The sequence below is a fragment of the Capricornis sumatraensis genome, chromosome 7 (assembly GCF_032405125.1).
Source record: "Capricornis sumatraensis isolate serow.1 chromosome 7, serow.2, whole genome shotgun sequence".
NCBI classification, from domain to species: Eukaryota; Metazoa; Chordata; class Mammalia; order Artiodactyla; family Bovidae; genus Capricornis; species Capricornis sumatraensis.
In genome coordinates, this window is record NC_091075.1 from 116723567 (window position 1) to 116744720 (window position 21154).

Genomic DNA, 21154 nt, shown 5'->3' on the forward strand with positions numbered 1-21154 from the left:
GTCAGGCAGGTGTAAGTGGGGATTGGACTCAAGGTTACAATCCTGGTCTGTCTGGCTCCAGGGCAGGAAGTGCCTGCTGCGTCGTCACGGCGCTGACATTCACAGGCCTCACATCTCGTCCTCGCAAATGGCAAGTCACAGGCCATTGTCCCCCTCTCTGTGGCTGTGAAATGGGTCCAGACTTAACAACTGGCCACAGCCACAGCCAATAGGTGGCAGAGCCAGGATTCAATCCTAAGGCCTGGTGGATGCTCGTTTCCCCCAGACCTTGGCTGTGACTGCCCCCACCCAAGTCCTGACCCAGCCCACCCACCTGCCTTCCCCACAGACACCCTCTGTTTGGCCGCAACGTGCCCCTGTCCAGCGGCTCAGGCTTCATCATGTCGGAAGCAGGCTTGATCGTCACCAACGCTCACGTGGTGTCCAGCACCAACACCGTCTCAGGCCGGCAGCAGCTCAAGGTGCAGCTGCAGAATGGTGACACCTACGAGGCCACCATCAAGGACATCGACAAGAAGTCGGACATCGCCACCATCAAGATCCACCCCAAGGTGAGTGGCAACATGTTCTAGTCTTGGGTCTAGTCAGACTACAACCCCGATATTTGGACACCGCCCTGCAGGGCCCTAAGTGGCCCATGCGGGGCCGAGCAGGCTGCCGTCCAGGAAATATGCCGCTCCCACATGGAGGGTGGAGGGTCTCCAAGGCTGGGGACACTTCCATTGTCCCTCCTGGGCCTATTCCTGGAGATGCCACTGTCCCCCTGGGGGTCACAGAAGGGGTGACTCCCTCCTGCATGCTTCTTGCTGTTCAGCTTCATGGTCCCAGCTCCATGGGGCACTGTGGGCTCACCTGGGTTGACCTGTGCCCTGCCCACGCCATGAAGTCCATGGAGGCGGCGGCGGCTGGGGGGGGGCCCATGTGGGCTGGTGAGTCCAGCTTGGTTGAGCTTGCACCCAGCTTCTGCTCTTTCTGAATAAAAGTTGCCAGGACTTGAGATGATCAATGTCTTGCAAGGAGGCCTCCTCTCGCCTGGTCACGCGAGAGGGAATTCAGTGACTCCACGAAATTATCCTAAGGGAGACCCTCGCCCACTTTCGGAGCCCTGTGACAGTTGTTCCTGAGCCCGGGGCACCACCTCTATGTTGGAGACGGGGAAGCTGGGGGTGACGGGAGGGCCGTACTCAAGGTCAGAGGTTGGCAGACGTTTTCCGTGAACGATGTAGACTCTGCAGGCCCCGGTCTCTGTCGCAACCTCTCCACTCGGAACCGTCCTGGGAAGGCAGCCACAGGCCAGACAGATGGCTGGGCTGCAGTCCAGGGAAAGATGTGTTTACAGAAGAGGCTGCTGGATCTGGCTGGATTTGGCCGAGGGCCATCGTATGCGCCCCCTGCCCGAGGACCCCTGTGGGGAGAGGCAGAGCCGTTCAGAGCCCTGGGTGGGCGGCCGCTGGGTCTCTCCCCTTCCAGGCACTGGAATCTCCCCTCTGGGGAGTGGAGGGGTGCATCCTAGCAGCCACCAAAGATGCTGGCAGGGTCAGTAAGACCAGATACCCTGGTGCCCAGACGGGGTTCTCCTGACCGCAGTCTGACTTCCAGCCCCCAGCCCTGCATTAAACTGGGCTTTAGGGAAAGCTGCTGACCTGCTTTGTCCCCTCTGGGTTCTCGTCCCAGATGCCACTTCCTGGGTCCTCACCTGGGACCTCGTGTGCCTCTTGCAGAGGCTTCACTGCCCAGCAGCACAGAACGTGGCGCGTTGAGGCTCCATGCCTCCCACGTGGGCACAGCTGCTCAACGCCTCCTTAACCCTCACTTCTGTGTACAGCATTTTTCCTGCTTTATCAAGAGCTGCTGTGAAAAACAGAAAACTTCTTACTTGACTTGGAGGCAGACTGTACACAGGGGATGCTCCTGACATGGGAGGAGAGGCCAGATGGATGGAGCCCGCGGTCCTGAGGGTCTGTGGCTCAGGGTCCTGCCTTCTGACCTCCAGAGTCAGCAGAGGCCCCTGGGATCTGGGCGTGGCTGTGCCTCCTGGCTGTGCCCAGCCAGACCTTTCTGTGTCCTCCCTGACGTGGACCTGTGGCCTACCTTGGGGAGACCCGTGGTCGCTGGTGGGCTGAGCCCCTGCTCTGCAAATGCCCAGCCCTGGGTCTGGTGGCCCCAAGGGTCAGCCAGCCTTGCTTTGGCCTGCACCCTGATGGCTCTGCTGCTCCAGGGACCACCCTGCCGGGGGCCTGGCCATAATTTGGCTCTGGTCCCACCAAAGGCCCACCACTGAGCTTCCCTTCCCGTGTCCTCCCCGCCTCCCTCCACCCCCAGAAAAAGCTCCCGGCACTGCTCCTGGGCCACTCGGCAGACCTGCGGCCCGGCGAGTTCGTGGTGGCCATCGGCAGCCCCTTCGCCCTGCAGAACACGGTGACCACTGGCATCGTCAGCACAGCCCAGCGGGACGGCCGGGAGCTGGGCCTCCGGGACTCGGACATGGACTACATCCAGACGGACGCCATCATCAACGTGAGTCCGCACAGCCGCCTCAAGGCCGGTCCCCGGAGCCCCGCCCCGGAGCCCCGCCCCGGAGCCCCGCCCACAGCCCCCCCCCCCCCCCCCACCCAGAGCCCCTCTATCTCTCCAATGTCCACTGGCTGGAAGTTCTTTCTTTACATTAAGTGGAGCTCTGACTCCCGGGAGTTCTGCCCGTGGGCACCAGGCTGGCCCTCGCAGCCTTAGAGGCCGCAGCCCTGATCTACGCCAGCCCTTCAGAGTCATAGAAATGCAGCCAAGACCTCAGAAATATCTTTGCCTAAATCACTCACCCCATCAACATCATTACCACTATTATTATTTTATTGGATGCCACTTCTCGCATTCACGAAGCCCTTTGCCCAGACACCCAGCACCCGCCACCTCTCTGCTCTGCCATGGTTTAGACCCTCTTCTGGGAAGTGTTGGTCTTTGAAAGACTTCTCGATGCCAGTGGGATGAGAAGTGGTGCCCTGTCCTGCATCCACTGGGGAGGGTAGAGACACGGATGAGAGGCTGGAGGGAGCCCATGAGGTCTGGTTGGACAGCACCGGCCAGCTCAGACCCCGATGATCAGAGACGGCTGTGTACTCGTCTCCTGTGGGCCTCAGCCTTCTTGTCTGTGGAATGGGCACTGAGGCCTTTGAAGCCTGTTGTGCTAAGTCGCTTCAGTCGTGTCTGACTCTGCGACCCCACGGACTGTAGCCTGCCAGGCTCCTCTGTCTGTGGAATTTTCCAGGCAAGAATAATGGAGTGGGTTACCATTTCCTTCTCCATTCAACCCTACTGGGGGAGGAAATTCAATTACGTGTTTCTGGGCCGGTTGGATGGTAGTTTCTAAAGAAAAAGCTTCAGAAGCCCTCCGGGAGGGGCGGTGCGGGGCCCGGCTGACGTTCATTTCCTCCCTGCAGTACGGGAACTCCGGGGGACCGCTGGTGAACCTGGTGAGTGTCCCCTGGGGCGGGAGCCTTGGGTTTTCTGGGGCCCTGTTCACACTGGGGTGGGCGGCACAGCCGCGAGGGGGACTTGGGACCCAGAACACGGCCCTCGCGCCTTCACACCCAACGGTCTGCGGGCCCTGGAGGAGGATGCGACCCCAAGCATGTGCTGCCCCCCGGGGAGCTGGTGCTGTCCGTGGAGCGAGGGAGTTCTCAGAGCAGCAGGACTCGGTGCCTGTGGTGGGCCTGGGGCAGGGGACACGGGTCAGGGGCCGGTCCCCTCGACGTCATGCTGACGGGAGAGGAGCTGGGCTTGCCACCCACCTCGGCCCCCAGGCTCCCTGGGGCTGGTGTCTGGGACATGTAAGGATAGACACAGGCGGGGTCCCGCAGGAGCTCTGGGGCAGGGGTGTCTGCTGGGCACCCCTGGGAGGAGCTGTGTCCAGGAGTGGGGTCTCAGGTGGCAGATCAGGCCAAGCTGCCCCTGCCTCCTTATGTGGGGGGGGGGGCAGGACAGGGAGGGAGCCCAGCTCGAAAGAGACAGACAGTGGAGGATGCTGGGGGCTGCCCGGCCCCACGCCCCCCACCCTGCTTCTTGAAAGAGAGGACCGAGGGTCCCTCAGTCCTCACCACATCCCTCTTGGCTCCAGCCCCTCAGAAGGCTGGCTGGGGGTGTCCTCAGTCAGTAGGCACAGCTTCTAGGGGACAGACTATAGCTTCCCAGGCCAACACTCTGCAGTGATGCAGCTAGGGGGTCAGGTGTGGAGGCAAATGGCAGGAGAGGTGGGGGTCCCTGATTCAGACTTGGACCCTGGAGCACCTTTAGGGAGCTTCTCAGGGAGGGCCCCCCATCTGGGAGCCAAGTCCCATGGACACGCTGCTCTGCCACTGAGGGCAGCGGCCACTTGGGCTCTCAGAGTGACCACCTGCTCTGATCTCCTCCCCAGGATGGTGAGGTCATTGGCATCAACACGCTCAAGGTCGCGGCCGGCATCTCCTTTGCCATCCCCTCGGACCGCATCACGCGCTTCCTCTCAGAGTTCCAGGACAAGACTGGCAAAGGTACGGAGCCCCTACGTGGGGTCAGGGACGCTGTCCCAGGGCTGAGCTCACAGCCTCCAGCAGGGCCAGGGGATCCCACAGTGCTCTGTGACGGCACCCACCCGCCAGCCCACCCTGATGTCCCGAGACCCCCACCCGGGATACCTCAGCCTCTCTCCCATCCTCTCCTCACCTCATGATGATGACACCCCCACCCCTCTAGACGGTCCCCTCTGGCTGGGGATCATCCATCTCACCTCCCGCCTCTAAGGTGGTGGCCCTAGGTTTCACTTGCCTGAGCCACTCCATAGTTGCCAGACCCAGATAGAACTTCCTTCTATCCTATTAACCCATCTGCCCTCCCACCCACCAACCCATCCACCTACTCACCAACCCACCCATCCATCCTTCCACCCACCATCCCACCCACGCACCAGCCCACCCATCCATCCTTCCACCCACCATCCCACCCACGCACCAGCCCACCCATCCATCCTCCCACCCACCAACCCATCCACCTACTCACCAACCCACCCATCCATCCTTCCACCCACCATCCCACGCACGCACCAGCCCACCCATCCATCCTTCCACCCACCATCCCACGCACGCACCAGCCCACCCATCCATCCTTCCACCCACCATCCCACGCACGCACCAGCCCACCCATCCATCCTTCCACCCACCATCCCACGCACGCACCAGCCCACCCATCCATCCTTCCACCCACCATCCCACCCACGCACCAGCCCACCCATCCATCCTTCCACCGACCATCCCACCCACGCACCAGCCCACCCATCCATCCTTCCACCCACCATCCCACGCACGCACCAGCCCACCCATCCATCCTTCCACCCACCATCCCACGCACGCACCAGCCCACCCATCCATCCTTCCACCCACCATCCCACCCACGCACCAGCCCACCCATCCATCCTTCCACCCACCATCCCACGCACGCACCAGCCCACCCATCCATCCTTCCACCCACCATCCCACGCACGCACCAGCCCACCCATCCATCCTCTCATCCCTTCGCCCACCTGTCCTTCCTGTCTCCCTTCTTTTTCTCGCTTTCCTTCCTTCCATCCTTCCTTCTGCTCATTCATGCATCCACCGCTCCTGCATCTTTTTATCTGTCTAGTTTTTGAGATGATGGTTTTTCTTCTTCATCTTTTGATATGGTAAATTTCTTTGGTTGGTTTTACAACATTAAGCTATCCTTGCATTCCTGGAATAGACCTCACTTAGTCGTGATGTATTACCCTGCTTTATGCATTGCTAGGCTTGATTTGCTGAAAGCATTTCAAGACTTTGCACGTCTATCTTCCTGAGGAATGTGGGTCTAGTTCTCTTTCTGGTTCTGGTGTTGGGATAATGAGCTGAGAAGTGGCTTAGGAAAAACAGTCCCCCGTCCGTCTCTTCTACTGCCCATTTCCCACTGCAGGGCTATTTTACTTCTGACACATCCGGTCAGCAATGAGTGGGGCTTCTCCCTGCCAAGCTGGGTGTCTTACAATTTAACTCCATTCTGACACTGTCTGCCTGGAGATAGCCTCAGACCCCACAGGTTAAGGGCTTGGTCCTATGACTGCCCCCAGCCCTGCCTTCAGAGGCCCATTGCACACGGTGACTATAACTAGAATTGCCCATGACCCCTTTCTTGGGTTCGATCATTTGCTAGAGCAGGAAAACTGTTTTCTCAACAGATAACCAGTCTATTGTAAAGGATGTGTCTCAGGAGCAGCCTGATGAAGGAGATGCATAGGGCAAGGTGTGAGGAAGGACGCGGAGCCCGTGGTCTCTGGGTGCACCTCCACACGGTCACCAACCCAGAAGCTCTTCAAACCCATCGTTCTGGGTTTCTGTGGCGGCCGCGTGACACAGGCATGGTTGGCTAAGCTGCTGTGTATGCGTTAGTTGCTCAGTCGTGTTCGACTCTGTGCGACCCCACGGCCTGTCGCCCGTCTACTGTCGACCGTAGTTTCTCTGTCCACGAGGTTCTGGCAAGAATACCAGAGTGGATTGCCATGTCCTCCTCCATGGGATCTGCCCAACCTAGGGGTTGAAGCTGGGTCTCCTGCATTGCAGACGGATGCTAGCATCTGAGCCACAAGGGAAGCCTCTGAATAAGTTATTAGCCACTGGCAATTGATCCAACCTCTAGTTCATCTCTCCCCGAAGCAAGGCAGAGAAGGCTGAGGAGAAACGTTCCAATCCTCCAGTTACGTGGTCGGTTCCCCTTGCAACCAACAGACACCCTTAGGGGCTTTCCAAAGGTCACCTCATTGAATAAAGTCAAATGTGATTGAAAGGGACTTGTGTATAATGAAAAACCATGTGAGAGTTAGACCATAAGGAAGGCTGAGCACCAAAAAAAAAAAAAAAAAGGCTGAGCACCAAAGAATTGATGCTTTCAAAACGCGGTGCTGGAGAAGACCCTTGAGAGTCCATGGACAGCAAAAAGATCCAACCAGGCAATCCTAAAGGAAATCAACAATGGAATATTCATTGGAAGGACTGATGCTGAAGCTGAAGCTCCAGTATTTTGGCCACCTGATGCAAAGAGCTGTCACGTTGGAAAAGACCCTGATGTTAGGAAAGATTGAGGATAGGAGAAGGGGACAAGAGAGGATGAGATGGTTGGATGGCATCATTGACTCAATGAACATGAGTTTGAGCAAACTCCAGGAGACGGTGAAGCACAGGGAAGCCTGGCGTGCTGCAGTCCATGGGGTTGCAGAGTCGGGCACGACTTAGTGACTGACCAACAATAACAACTTCACCTTTAGAGGTCTGGGAACTATTTCAGGAGCTGTGAGAAAAAAAATGTCCCTTAGAAATCTGATCACTTTAGGGAAGTACAAAAGTTTTAGGAGCTATGTGTTAGGAACCCTGGATGAAGACCAAAATATGTATACATTTCTTATTATTAGCCACAGAATCACAGAAATAGTCACTCATGTTCAGTTTAGCAGAACCGTTTGTGTAGAACTGATATATATCCTCCTTAGGCGTCAGTTAGAATTCTCCTGTAAGACCATCTGGGCTTGAAGTGACTTTGTGGCAAGATTTTCAACTACTTCAATTTCTTTCCTAGGTACGGGGCTATAAAAAGTGTTAGTCTTTCAGTCTTGTCTGACTCTTTGCAGTCCCGTGGACTGTAGCCCACCAGGCTCCTCTGTCCATGGCATTCTCCAGGCAAGAATGCTGGAGTGGGTTGCCGTTCCCTTCTTCAAGGGATCTTCCTGACCTGGGGATGGAATCCAGGTCTCCTGCATCACAGACAGATTCTTTACTGTCTGAGTCACTAGGGAAGCCCATATAGGGCTACGGAGGTTGTCTGTTGCTTCTTGAGGGAACTCCCGTAGTCTGAAATTTTCAAGACATTTGTTCCGTTTTCCTCTGTTGTCCAGTTTATTGAGACCTAGTTGTTCATCTTAGTCGCTTATCTCCTTACTCCCCATGGAATCTGCAGTGATGTCACCCCTCCCATTCCCGATATTGATCATTGTGTCTTTCCCCCCCCTAATTAGTCTGGCTAAAAACGTATCTGATTACAAAAAATCAACCTTTGGTTTTCATTTATTTTCCCCTCTTTTTCCATTTTGTACTTCTTTGATTTCTGTTCTTTATTACTTCTTTTCTCCTGCTTGCATTAGATTTCATTTGATCTTCTTTTTCTAGTTTTGAGGAGAAGGCTGAAGTCACTGATTTGATATCTTTCTTTTTTTCTGATATTGGTACTTCAGTGCTATTAATTTCCCTCTAAGTACTGCTTGACCTCCATCCCACGACGTTCGGTATGTTGTATTTTGTTTTTCTCAATTTAAAATGCTTTCTAATTTCTCTTTTGCTCTATTCCTTAAAGTTGGGTTGTTTAGAAGTATGTATTTTTACTTTCCCAGTTATTGTGAGCCTTATAGATACCTTGTAGGTTAGTTCCTCTGTGGCCAGGGAGCACATTTTTGTGATACGACATTTTTAAAACGTGCTGAGACTTGTGCAGCGCTTGCTGTTGCTGTTCAGCTGCTCAGTCGTGTCCGACTCTTTGTGGCCCCTTGGATTGCAGTGTGCCAGGCTTCCCCGTCCTTCATCAGATTTAGGATTAGACTGTGTGAGGTTGTTTTGGAGTCTAAGGCATCTGCTAAGTCACAGACTGGAGAGGCTGGGGGCACAGAGCTACCACCTCAGCCTTCTGTGTTTATATTGCTCCAGCCAGGGGGCCTGCCACGCCGTTAGAGCTCACTGGGTATTATCAATTAATATCTGGTTTTGGGAGAAGGCAGGAGAAGGTAACCAGTTCAGATCAGAGCAAGGCGACTTGGGGAGCCTGTGGGATGGGGGCTGGAGCTCCGCTTTCCAATGGGGTCGGGTGGAGGGGATCAGCAAGAGAGCAGACGTCAGAGCTGATGTGGGTGAATGGTGCCTGATGATGAGGGTGGGCCCGAAGCCCCCAGATCGGAACCAGGACCTCTCCCAGGCCCTCAGGAGTAGCCACGTGGGGAGAGGTGCCTCTGGGCACCTGGTGACGTAGGAGCCGGGCTGGGCCCAGGAGGGTGGCCCCTGCTGCCCTCTGCTCCCTGGCCAGGCCCCTCGGGGAGCACTGAGGCTCCCACGGCGGCTCTAACCGAGCCCCAACACTCTGTCTCCAGACTGGAAGAAACGCTTCATCGGCATCCGGATGCGGACCATCACGCCAAGGTGAGTGTCCGAAGGACGCTGGCGCCCGCCGCCCTTCACCCCCGCCCTCCTCCCGGGCCCTGGCCCCGGCGGGCCTGCCCACCAGCAGGTGCTCCCATGGGCCACGCACCAGGCTTCTGAGCCTTTGTTCAGGTCAGTCCCTCGGCCTGGAACGCCTTTCCCCCTCAGCCTGATCCAAAGGACTCCTTTCAGGTGCTCCTCCTCCAGGAAGCCTCCCAGATTAGTTTTCCTGGGGCTACCACAACAAATCACCCCCAAGTTAGTGGTTTAAAACGACAGAAATTGTTTTTCTGTCAACAGTTCTGGAAGCCCTCAGTCCAAACTCAAGGGGTCAACAGGGCTGTGCTCCCTGGATGCTTTGAGGAAGGGTCCTTCCGTGTATCTCCCAGCTTCTGGTGGTTCTGGGTGTTTCTTGGGTTGCATTTGCATCGCTACAAGCTCTGCCTTTCTCGTTGCATGGTGGGCACAAAGCCCCCAGATTAGAGCCCGGATATCTCCCAGACTCTCAAGAGCAGCCACGTGGGGAGAGGTGACTCTGAGCGCCTGATCACACAGGAGCTGGGCTGGTCCAAGGAGGGTGGCCCCTGCTGCCTTCTCCCTCTTCCTTCTCTGATAAAAACACCAGCCATTGGATTTCGGGACCACCCTAAGTCAGGCTAATCTCATCTCGAGATTCTTAACCAGCCACATCAGCCAAGTCCCTATGTCCAAACAAGGTCACATTCTGAGGCCTGAGCAGACTTGAATTCTGGGAATGGGACACCATTCTCCCTCCCCGGAGGCCACTTCGAGGGGAGGAGATGTCTCCTCTCTTGCACAGCTGCGCTTCCCTCCCCAGCTTGCACTGGGTCCCCCGGTGGCAGACCTGCCCACCCCCAACCGTGGCCACGAGCTTTTTGTGAGCAAGGGCTGGGTCCTGCTCACCCCCAGGGCCAGGACTATAACACAGCAGGTGTCTGCAAATTCTGAGTGCGTGAAATAGGGGAGGGGCTGGGGAAGAGGAGGGACAGGGAGGAGGGAAGGGAGGCAGAAGGGAAGAAGATGCAAAGTCCAGGGGTTTGGAGAAGGAAGAGGTCACTGCGCTGGGGAGACCTGGGGAGAACTCAGCTCACCTGAGTGACCCTCCCACCCACACAGTCCCTAAGATGACATTCCTGCCTGTGTTGGCAACCGTTCCTCTAGGGAGCAAATCTGAAAGCGATTTGGAATCAAGACCAATGTGCCAAGTCACCGTCTAAAGGTGCTATTTTTCTCTTCCGTCCCGCCATCTGTCCACCCGGCCTCCCGTCCAGCCTCCTGTCTCTCCGCGCTCACCCGTTGTCTGCTCGCCCTCCTGCCGTCTGCCCGTCTGTCCATCGCTCTTTCCTTCCCTCCGTCCGGCCATCTGATCACACATCCCTCTTCCTCGCCTTCCCTCCTCCCGCTCGTCCTCCCATCTGTCCGTCACTCTCCCCTCTCCACGCTTCCAATCATTCACCCTCACAGAGTTCTTTCGAGGAGCCCGAGCTGAGTGGGGGTCACAGGAAAGAACCAGTGACAACCCAGAGTGGCCAGTGGCAGGACCCAGCAGCGTGGGGTCAGAGGAGACTCCTCGTCCCGGGTGGAGGAGGGGACGAGGGGCAGCTTTGTACTGAAGAGTCAGCTCAGAGGCCCAGAAGCGCCTTAACGGTGGAACTGTCTTTTCAGTTTGGTGGAGGAGCTAAAGGCCAGTAACCCAGACTTCCCGGCAGTCAGCAGTGGGATTTATGTGCAAGAGGTTGTTCCGAATTCACCTTCTCAGAGGTAGGCTCCACCAGAGGAAGCAAGGAGGCTGGGCGGGCGGGCTTGGGACCTGGGCCGGACTTCACTGACCTTGCATGACCTTGAGCTTCCTGGAAACATCGTGTAACGTGAAAGTGGCAGGCAGGATCCTGGCCAGTCCTCTAAGCTGGGCTCAGGCTGGAGGGTGAAGGCCGTCCCCTCCTTGGCCCAGAATGTCCTTCCCTTTGGGTCTGGAGAGACAGTGTAGTGGAGGTCCGCACCCCCCAAGTTGAGACCTGCATGCCAGCCTGACTCTCACCAGCCTTGCGGGTCAGCCTGGGTCTTTCCTGGCCAGGTTCCTCATCAGCAAAATGGGTATGACTCTGCCTACTCTTCCTGCCCCACGGGACACTGTCAAGATCAATTAGGGAACAAAGCCTTGCCTTCCTGGAAACTGAGCATGACAGAAAGGTCGAATGTTGCAGCCTGGTGGCCTGAAGCAGGCTTGGGGGGTGATGGCACGCGTGAGCCCGTGCCCTGGACCTGCTCTGGACGAGCGCCCGCCCCTCCTCCTCCCTGGCGTCCATCTGTGCAGTGGGTGGGCTCCTTTGCATCCTGCTTCTAAACTGTAGCTTCAGGAGCAAGAAGTGGCCCATGTAGGGTCTGGGGCCCCTCTGGGGGGGAGAGTGGAGCCAGGCAGGAGGGTCCCCCAGCCCCTTCAACCCAACAGGACTCGTTTTCTCTGTTTTGTGTGCTGGCCTAGAAGACGCAGATCCCTGGAGTTTTCCTGCCCTGAACATGGCATGCATGCTCAGCCTGCAGCTGCCCTGCAGTAAAAATTGTCGAGATACAGATCTGTGATGCCAAAGAATAATCACCCCCAACTCAGGCTCTCTATGGGGGTTCTGGGGCAGCAGGCAGCGTCAGAGAGAGTGGCCACATGCAGGGTGCCCCGGACAGGGGAGCTTGGTGGCGACTGACCCAGGCTGGGTCGTGAGCTGGGCGTTGCAGGTGTGTCCCCTCAGGGGCTCCTCACTGCAGCCTGCGAGGTGTGGGCTCTCGTCCCATTGCTCAGACGGGAAGACTGAGCCTTGACGCAGTCAGTCCTCCGAGGTCATGCAGCTAGCCCGTGTGGATCTGGGTCCTGTCACTCGTGAACCTGACCTTGGTGCCACCCTGCCTACCCTCTGGATGGAGGGGGAGGTCATGGCAAGTCAGGTGCAGAAGGGGGCTGGCCTCTCTCACTCCAGCCCTGACAGGAAAGTCTTAGTAACTGCAGCGTGGTGGAATCGATACCCCGGACCTCGCTGTAATTTGCCAAGAGTATCCCCATCCAGGGCTGCAGTGGCGGGAGCCGAGGCTCACGGGGCTGCGTCCCTGGCCCAGGTGGGGAGGCCACAGCCAGAACGTGACCCCAGTCCCTCTGCTGTGCAGAAAAGTCAACCGACAAAGCGCTAGCCGGTGGTTGAACAGTGGCCTCTGCCCGGGGTGAGAGCCTGGTGGTCACGTCCCTGTCCTTGCCTGTTGCAATGACTTTCCTTAAACCTGCGGCTGTTAGAGGCACCCAGGCCCCAGCCTCTCAGGGATGAGCTGTGACCACCTCTCTCTCCCGTTGGCAGGGGGGGCATCCAGGATGGAGACATCATTGTCAAGGTCAACGGGCGGCCCCTGGCCGACTCGAGCGAGCTGCAGGAGGCTGTGCTGACCGAGTCGGCCCTGCTGCTGGAGGTGCGGCGTGGCAACGACGACCTGCTCTTCAGCATCGCACCCGAGGTGGTCCTGTGAAGGCAGGGCCGTCTCCCCCACCCCGCCCACCGCCAAGGACCGGGGGCCCCTTGGGCTGTCTCCCTCCAGAGCCGCTGCCCCTCACGGGATCAGGACGAAGGACCCGGGTCGGTCCTCAGCACAGCCAGCAGACTCTTCCCGGCGTTCAGGACCGGAGCCACAGGCTGGCTGGGCTTGGCCGGGGGCCCGCATCTCAGCCGCATCACGGTGTCCCCCACCCCACCCCCAAATGCTCCGGGGGCCCCCCCACATTCCCAGATCTAGAAGACTCTCGTATTCCCCCCAAAGCCCCTCCTCTCTGCCGCCTTCCTGCCTTTGCACCCGTCCGTAGGGTACTTCTCTGTAAACGCCTGCCATTCCTTCCCCATCCGCACCTCCCCAGCTCTCACTGATCAGGTCTCAGGCCCCCAGCCTCCTCCTCTCCCTGGGGTGCCCCTCTGCCCCCCCAACCCAGCACAGCGCCTATCACCGTAAATGACCAGGGCTGTCTGCCTGGCTCACCTGCTCCCACTGAGGAGTCCGGTGTGGCGGGTCTGGCCGGCAGCTGGCACTGTGAAGGGGCCCCTGACGACCTAGCCGAGCCCTAGGGCTTGGCGACCAGCCCTGGCCTCCCAGGTGGGAGAGAAGCAAGCAGAGAGGGAGCCGAGAGTAACTCCCACCCCCACCTCCCGGGAGGCTGGCCTGTCCTCCTGGAGAAGACCCTGGGGTGGGGTGGGGGCTGCGGAGGAAGCTGGGACCCGCGGGCAAGGGGAGGCAAGGACTGAGCCGCTGGCCTCCCCAGCTGTTCTGTGGGCAGTGGGGACTCATGGCGCCCCCTCTCGGCTGGGAGCCTGTTTCCAGGCGGCTCCGTGAGCTCCCCAGTGCAGCCCGGTCCCCGGTTGCTTGTACTGTGTGTCTCTCTACTGTATGGAAATTAAAGTTTACAAGCACGTGGTTCTGAGCCAGCAAGGGAGTGTCTGGGGCCCCCTGCCCGCTGCTGCACAGTTTCTCCTGACCCAGAGCCAACCCATCCGTCAGCAGGCACAGAGAGGGCGGGGGTCCACCGCCAGGAGCAGCGCCTGAGCATCGCCATGCCCCAGCCGGCCTGCCCTCAGCCCCAGGCTCCCCACTTTGACTCATGGCCCCTGGTCCCCAGCAAGATGCCTCCCCTCCCCATTGCAGGAGCCTCTCCTCTGACACAGGAGGGTCCTGAGACCACCCGCCTCCTGGCAGTGGCCTCCTGGCCACTTGGAGAGGGGTCTGGCTGGCAGCAGCGAGCCCACTGAGTGTGCAGTGCACGCCCGGTCAGGCCGTGGGGTGAAGTCTCCCTGGGTCATCCCCACTGCAGACCGCCCAGCAAGGGGGCTCAAGGCAGAACCGGGGAGGGCGGAGCAAAGCCAGCTGCCTGGGACCCCAGCAGGGGCTGCCGGCAGGGACCGAGAGCTGTGAAGTCACCCAGAGCCCGCCCCCAGGGTCGCATGAGCGGGAGGGTGAGGGGCGCTGATCCAGGCTGAGAAGGAGAGCCCAGCCCAGAGTTCTGGACCACCATCCTGGAAAGATGGAGACCCCTTTGGTCCAAACCTCTCAGAGCAGCAGGGCCTGCCCCCAGCTGGCCTCTGTGTGACCACAGCCAGCTTGTGCCTCGGGGGTGGGGGAACTACAGACGTCACGCTTTCCCAACTCCTAAAGCCTGAGATTTGACAGGTCCAAACTTAAATGACCCGCCAAGGGGGCTAATTTTAGGAGCTAGCCTCGGATGGCCACGGTGGTAGCTGGAATCCCGCTCAGTACCTAGAGGGACTCGTGGGAGATAGGCCCCGAGGGTGGGGGGCTGGAGGGGCTGAGGGGGCTGTGTGGCCGCAGGCTGGCTGGACAAATGGGGTGGGGGTGGATAGGGAATCAGACTGAAGAGCTCTCAGCACCCACAGCCGTAAAAGAACCCGAGCGCGTCTGATGATGCCGTGATCCCGTTCACCAGCCTAGTCTTGCAATCCCAGGGTTCAGATGATCACAGAACTGAGCACACTCCCCAGCCGCCAGGCCACGTCCAGGGCCTGCTGAGGAAGGAGGGGGCTGGGCACAGAGGCCACCCTGCAAGGCACCTCCCAGCCCCACCACGCAGTGGTGCCTGCCACCCACTGGCCAGCCCACCCCCACACCCCGTCCACCCTGAGCGGGCTCCTACCACAGCCCACCCCGCAGCCAGCGTCCTCCAGAACTGTCCAGGCACCTCCCCGGAGCCTGGCCCAGCCCGCACTGTGGGACCACCCACCTTGCAGCCAGCCCCCATGCCACTCGCCCACCCAGCGTGGACCAGCCCATCCCCACAGAGCAGGCCTGTGCCATCTCACCCCCCGCCCCTTCCCCCCCATCCACTGCCCAATCCGGAGCAGTCCTGATGCCCAGGGTCAGTCCACTTGCTGAGGTCCCTGCTCTCAGTGGCCCTGAGTGGGCCCCTGCTTTGCACATCCACAACGGCGCACAGAGCTTGGTCCTTGTTCTCCATCTCCGGCCCCCTGACAGTGTGCCCAGCGGCCACGTGGTCCTCCCTGCGGGTAGGGAGCCTGGGGGAGCTGGGCCATCTGTCCAGATCAAGGCTGCTGGCCTGGGGGCCTGGGCTTGGCCGGACGATGAGCAGGAAGTAGGGCACTCGGAGCGGAGGCTTGGACTTGAATGGGGCCAGGTGTCTGAGAGGGCTCTGGGGCTGCGATCAAGGGGGTCAGTTCGATTCCTGGTGAGAGCTGCTTCCTGGCCTGGCAGAGGTTGCTGATGGCTCTCTGCCCAGGAGGCAGGGGTAGGGGTGGGAGTGGGGAGGCGGCAGGAGAGGACTGGAGTCCCTTCCTACCGGGGTGGTAATCCCACCGTGAAGCTCCCCGCCTCGTCTAACCCTGCTCGCTCCCCCAAGGCCTCGCCTCCACTTCCCACGACGCTGAGGATAGGGAGGGCTTCCGCTTGTGAAACTGGGGGACACAGTCCAGTCCTTGGCGCAGCGGCGCAGGTCGGGAGGAACGGAGTGGGGAAGCAAGGGAAACACACAGGCCTGTGGGTGTTGTGCTGGAGGGATCAGGGGGTGGCAGAGCTGGCTGAGCCTCTGTGAAGAGCTGTGCAGGTGGAAAGCTGGTGGCAGTGCCCTCCTTCCAGAGGGCGGAGTTGGTGTCCCCAGGCCCCAGAGGGGGCCCTGAGCCCAGAACTGTCCCTTGCAGCTGCAGCTGTCCTCAGAAGTGCAGGTGTAGGGGGAACGTGGCCGGCCGTTCCCGCCTGAAACTTGGAGAGACAGACAGCAGGGTGCCCGTCACCTGCCCAGAGGTCCAGAGCCATCACATACTTGCAAGTGCCCAGGATGGTCACCAGCGCCCTCCGGGCATTTTCCAGAACCATCTTCCCCTGAGGTCTGGCGCTGGGGTGCACCAGGCTCCCTGACATGGTCTCTGCGGGTGTTAATGATGACCAGCCCATCAGCATCGCCCCCGACTTCCACCACCACCCAGAAACCCTCGTGTTTGGAGGGCAGTCGTGACTGTGGCCCCGAAGGGGCGGGGCTGAGGCCCGTCTGGCCCCAAAGCTGCTTTGCTGCAGCAAGTGTCAAATTCAATGTCGCACAGGGGGGCTTCCCTGGCGGTCCAGTGGTTAGGAACTGGCACTTTCACTTAGGGGGCAAGAGTCCCGTCCCCGGTCAGGGAACCGAGGTCCTGCAAGCCCTGTGTGTAATCAGAAAAAAAAAAAAAAGAAGAAGTCACAAAGGAGGTTCCTGACTCACAGTCTGGCCCCAGAGTGCCCAAAATATCACTTCACATCCGGTCACTTCCTGCACCAGGCCCTGGGGAACAGGGCTACCCAGCCCTCAGCGACCTCAGGCCATCTGTGTGTGAAATGGGAGGTGGGATGCGAGGGTCTCAGCTCAGGCCTGGGCTGGGGTCTCAGCTCAGCCCTTCGCTGCCTGTCTGCCGGCGCCCTTGACTTTGTGCCTCAGCCTTCAGGGAGGCCCACGGATACCACCACTGGGGCGGAGGGACCGCTTGCCTGAGGCTGGAGGAGACCCGCTCACCTGCCCCTGGGCTGGTTCTGCAGCAGCGGGCTCTGTGAGGGTCGAGGCCTCTGATCCCTGTCTGCCACTCAGCCCTGACGACCCCCAGCCAGGCAGACCTGGCCTCTCCTCAGCTGTTTCAACGGATCCTGGTGAAAAACAACTTTTTCAGAGCCCGCCAGCTGCCGCCCGAGCCATTGTGCAACCCTCAGGCTCCTGACGCAAGCCCTCCACCCCCCTGCTCCCCTGCTCTGTGTCCTGGGAGCTGAAAACAGGGTTCTGAGAAGGTCACAAGCACCAGCCCCCACTTCTGGCTTTGGGATTTCCACCCCCGTCCAAAACACCTGGATCTCTAGATGGACCAGACTGGAAGGGGGCATCACAGCTTCCCTGGTTCAAACAACCCATTGCACAGAGGCTGAAACTGAGGTCCAAAGGGGAGAAGGACATGGGGTCACATGTGAGCCAGGGACTGGCTCCTGCAGGGCACAGGGCTGAGCGGGAGCAGACAGCTGTGGCTGCAGCTGCAGACGGACAAGCATCCATCTGTCCGAGTGTGTGGGGCCCGGGCCAGGAGCTCCAGGAGCCAGCGTTCTGGGGGTGGATGGCTGTTGTTCCTGTGAGCTACGGACCTGCAGGGCATCCTCCTCCCCTTTTCCTCCGGGATTAGTGAATCCAGAACACAGTGACCAAAGATGGAAGTTCTGGAATGGGTGAGATGCGAGGGAAACAGCAGGGGGCCTGGCACAGCTGCCCCAGCCTCGAGCAGCGGCGCCTGGGGGGACGGCTGGGGCCCGCCTGCCTGCACTGCCCAGCTCCAGGTCTGTGTCAGGCAGCCTCCCGCCTCCTGTTCACGCCTCCCCTCCGCCCGCAGGCTCGGATGCTCGTCTCCATTCTCGCTGCCCCGTGGCTGCCCTGACCTCGGTGCACGGTTCTGCGGTCGTTCGGGGTCTGGCTCTGGTCTCATCCCCCGCGCTTTCCCCGCCTCTGTGGAAGCTGCCCTTCTCCCGGGATCTGCTCCAGGCTGCTCTGTCTGCTTCTTCCTACTGACCATCTTCTTCGTGATGGGCTGAGAAGTGGCCTCCAAAGTGTCCACATCGTAGCCCCGGAGAACCTGTCATGTCAGCTCACCTGGCCCAAAGGAGCTTGCAGGTGCGATCCGATGTAAGATCCTGGATTCTCCGGGGCCCGGGCACGTGACCACAGGGTCCTTAGAGAAAGAGGCAGGAGGGTCAGACAAGACACGAGGTCGGGGTGACGTGAGAAAGGGGTTGAAGACTGTGGGCGCCTCTGGAAGCTGAAAATGAGGTCTCCCCTGGAGACCCCCAGGGAACCCGCCCCGCCCACACCTGGACTTCAGCGGTGACCGTGACCCTGAGCGCCGTGACAGTCAGGGGCTTTGTTCAGTCAGCCCACTTGTGACCCCTGAGGGCAGGAACCCCAGACCATCTCAGAAGGCCATCCACCTCTCCTGCATCCCTCCTGTCCCATTGATCAGCTCCACGGCGACCGCTTCCTACCCTGGAAGGCCAGCTCCAGGATCAGGCGAACCGTGAACGTGTCTGAGGTCCCAGCCGTGTCCCCAGAGCCAGTTCAGTGCCCGCAGCAGAGCAGATGCTTGGGGAGAACCCTCCTGGGCCCACGCTTGCTGCTTCACTGCGGACCAGACCCCCAGTTCCACATCAAGGAAGACCAGGTGCCAGGGGCAGGACCCGGGGAGGCGAGGGCACCACCTTCATCATTGCCACGCGTTTCTCTGAACCCCAGGAGCAAGCGCCGCCCCCACCCGCAAGCGTCATTGCAGATGGGGCGGCCATGTGCTGCTGCCTCATCACCAAGCCCTGCCCGAGACCCGCGGCAGCCTCCAGGGACACCCCCAGGCAGGGGAGCCTCCAGGGGGGACGGACCCTCCTCCTCACACCCGCCAGCCCCAGCCTCTGCCCCGTTCCCTCCCCCTGCTTTAAAGGAGGCCCCCACTCTGGGCCCCCCCAGGGCTCCGAGGAGGAGCCCCTCACCTTACCCCTCACCCACTGATTGCCCAAGTCCTCTCTGATGTCCTGACCCCCCGTACCCCTGGGCTCTCCAAGCCAGGGCAAACACAACCAGGATGTACAGAATGTGCCCACTGCACACGTGACTGTGCACACGGCACACAGGTGAATACACACACGTGTGTGTGCACATAGCACACATGACTATGCACACGTGAATACACACACAGGCACGTGTGCGTGCACACACCATGTGCCCGCCCTTCTCCCCATCGCCCCGTCCGTCAGCGCGCCGTGTTGTACACAACTCCTTTCACACCACATGTCATGTTACCCCCACCTTTCTTGGATTCAATGTCGACTTCTTTTATCATTTCTTTTTCATTTTCTTTGAAATGTTTCCTCAAGTAAATGTTTTCTAAAGGAAGCCCAAGGTGTGACAGGCGAGCTGACGTCCTTGAAATGTTTTAATTTTTTCAAAATTTTTTCCCTGTGAAGCGTGACACAGACAGGAAGGGACCCCGCCCGCGGTGGAGCGTACCATCCGGAGACGAAGCTGCACCAGCCTCCCACCGCCGAGTCCCGAGCAGAGCCCCGCCGGCCCCAGACCACCTGCAGCCCCCCCCCCCCGATGCCCCCTCCTCCCCTCACGTTGTGGTCGCTGCTTCCTCCCCTTGCTCTGAGGTGGTACCTCCTCCGTCTGCGTCAATCAACGCGAGGCGAGTTTTGCCTGCACCTTTCACTATTCAGATGGGATCCCACCTCGCGTCCTCCCTAGAGTCTTCCTCGGAATATCGTGTTGTGAGTTTCCTCCACAGTAGCTACCGATGCTCATCATTGTAGCTTGTCTGGTCCACGAGTTCCGGCCTCCTGGTGATGGACACCCAGGCTATTTGCAGCTCAGGGCCGTGCCCACCCCCTGGCCCCAGGCCACACAGCCCTGAGCATCGGTGTGAGTGTGTGTCTCTGATGACTGGGCATTCATTTCTGCTGGGTGCATTTCTGGGAGTAAAAACTTCAAGGTCACCGGGTGCATGGGTGTCCCCTCTGGGTAGAAACACAAGCTTTACAAAGTGGTTTCACTGACTTGCGCTCCCCCACCGTGCGTACGAGGGTTCCTGCTGCTTCACACCCTCAGCGGCACTTGCTGTGGTCCGCTTTGCATGGGAGGCATCCCGTGGCCACGGAGCCGGAGCTGTGGGTTTCAGCTTGTGAATCCGAGACTCCTGGGAGGCAGGGAAGCTCTGCCAACATCGCTGGTCGATTAGATTCCTCCCTGGTGCAGGGCCTTTCGCTTCTTGCCTGTTAGTCTCTAGAATGGCCTTCTCCTCATTGCTCGGTGGTTCTTTGACGCCCTGTAGAAATGAGCTCGTTTGTCTTTTTTGTGCTGAAAATGCCTTCGCTGTCTCTGTACTTTGCATTTCCACTCTTGAATTGGTGTGCTTTGATGGGTTTGTTTAATAGCCCAGTTTACCCTTCTTTTCCTTCCTGGCTACTGGTATTTATTGTCTATGTGCTTATTTATTTATTGGCTTCACTAGGTCTTTGGAAGAAAGGTTATGACCAATCTAGATAGCATATTAAAAAGCAGAGACATTATTTTGCCAACAAAGGTCCATCTAGTCAAGGCTATGGTTTTTCCAGTAGTCATGCATGGATGTGAGAGTTGGACAATAAAGAAAGCTGAGCACAGAAGAATTGATGCTTTTGAACTGTGGTGTTGGAGAAGACTCTTGAGAGTCCCTTGGACTGCTAGGAGATCCAACCAGTCCATCATAAAGGAAATCAGTCCTAGGTGTTCACTGGAATGACTGATGTTGAAGCTGAAACTCCAATACTTTGGCCACCTGATTCGAAGAGCTGACTCATTTGAAATAGACCCTGATCCTGGGAAAGATTGAAGGCGGGAGGAAAAGAGGACGACCGAGGATGAGATGGTTGGATGGCATCACTGACTCAGTGGACGTGAGTTTGAGTAAACTCCGGGAGTTGGTGATGGACAGGGAAGCTTGGCTTGCCGTGGTTCATGGGGTCGCAAAGAGTCAGACACGACTGAGCGACTGAACTGAACTGAGGTCTGCTTGGCTACATGCAGGTTTTCCCCAGCTGCAGCGAGCGGGGGCTGCTCTTTGTCGCCGTCCACGACTTCTCACGGCGCTGACTTCTGCTGTGGCAGGGCCCAGGCTCCGGGCACACGCGCTCAGCAGGGTTAGTTGATCCAACACATGTGGGATCCTAGCTATCCTTTCTAATGCCTGACTTAGAAAGACTCTTCCCACCTTGGGATCGCTACCTTCCTGAAGCTTTATTATCTTGCATTTAGATGCGTAATCCAGCTGGAACTGCCTTTCGTGTGTGATGCGAAGGAGGGGTCGAGTTGACTTCTTCCATCTGGACATCTGGAGATATCACCGTCCCATAAAAGG

The 21154-nt window shown here is 58.8% G+C and overlaps 1 protein-coding gene across 3 annotated transcripts in view; it reads left to right on the forward strand.

Moving 5' to 3' along the window:
* Positions 1-13611, forward strand: part of HTRA3 (HtrA serine peptidase 3) — a 29865-nt gene extending 16254 nt beyond the window's left edge. Inside the window, exons 3-9 of one of the 3 annotated variants that reach the window (XM_068975166.1) lie at positions 329-551; positions 2323-2517; positions 3435-3467; positions 4409-4543; positions 9169-9209; positions 10896-10991; positions 12569-13611. In XM_068975166.1, coding sequence (XP_068831267.1) covers positions 329-551; positions 2323-2517; positions 3435-3467; positions 4409-4543; positions 9169-9209; positions 10896-10991; positions 12569-12734 — 889 coding nt within the window. In that variant the 3' untranslated portion in view covers positions 12735-13611. Of the gene's footprint in view, positions 1-328; positions 552-2322; positions 2518-3434; positions 3468-4408; positions 4544-9160; positions 9210-10895; positions 10992-12568 lie in introns of all 3 variants that reach the window. The other 2 variants (XM_068975165.1, XR_011145079.1) reach the window with 2 other exon arrangements.
* Positions 13612-21154: the final 7543 nt, after the last annotated feature.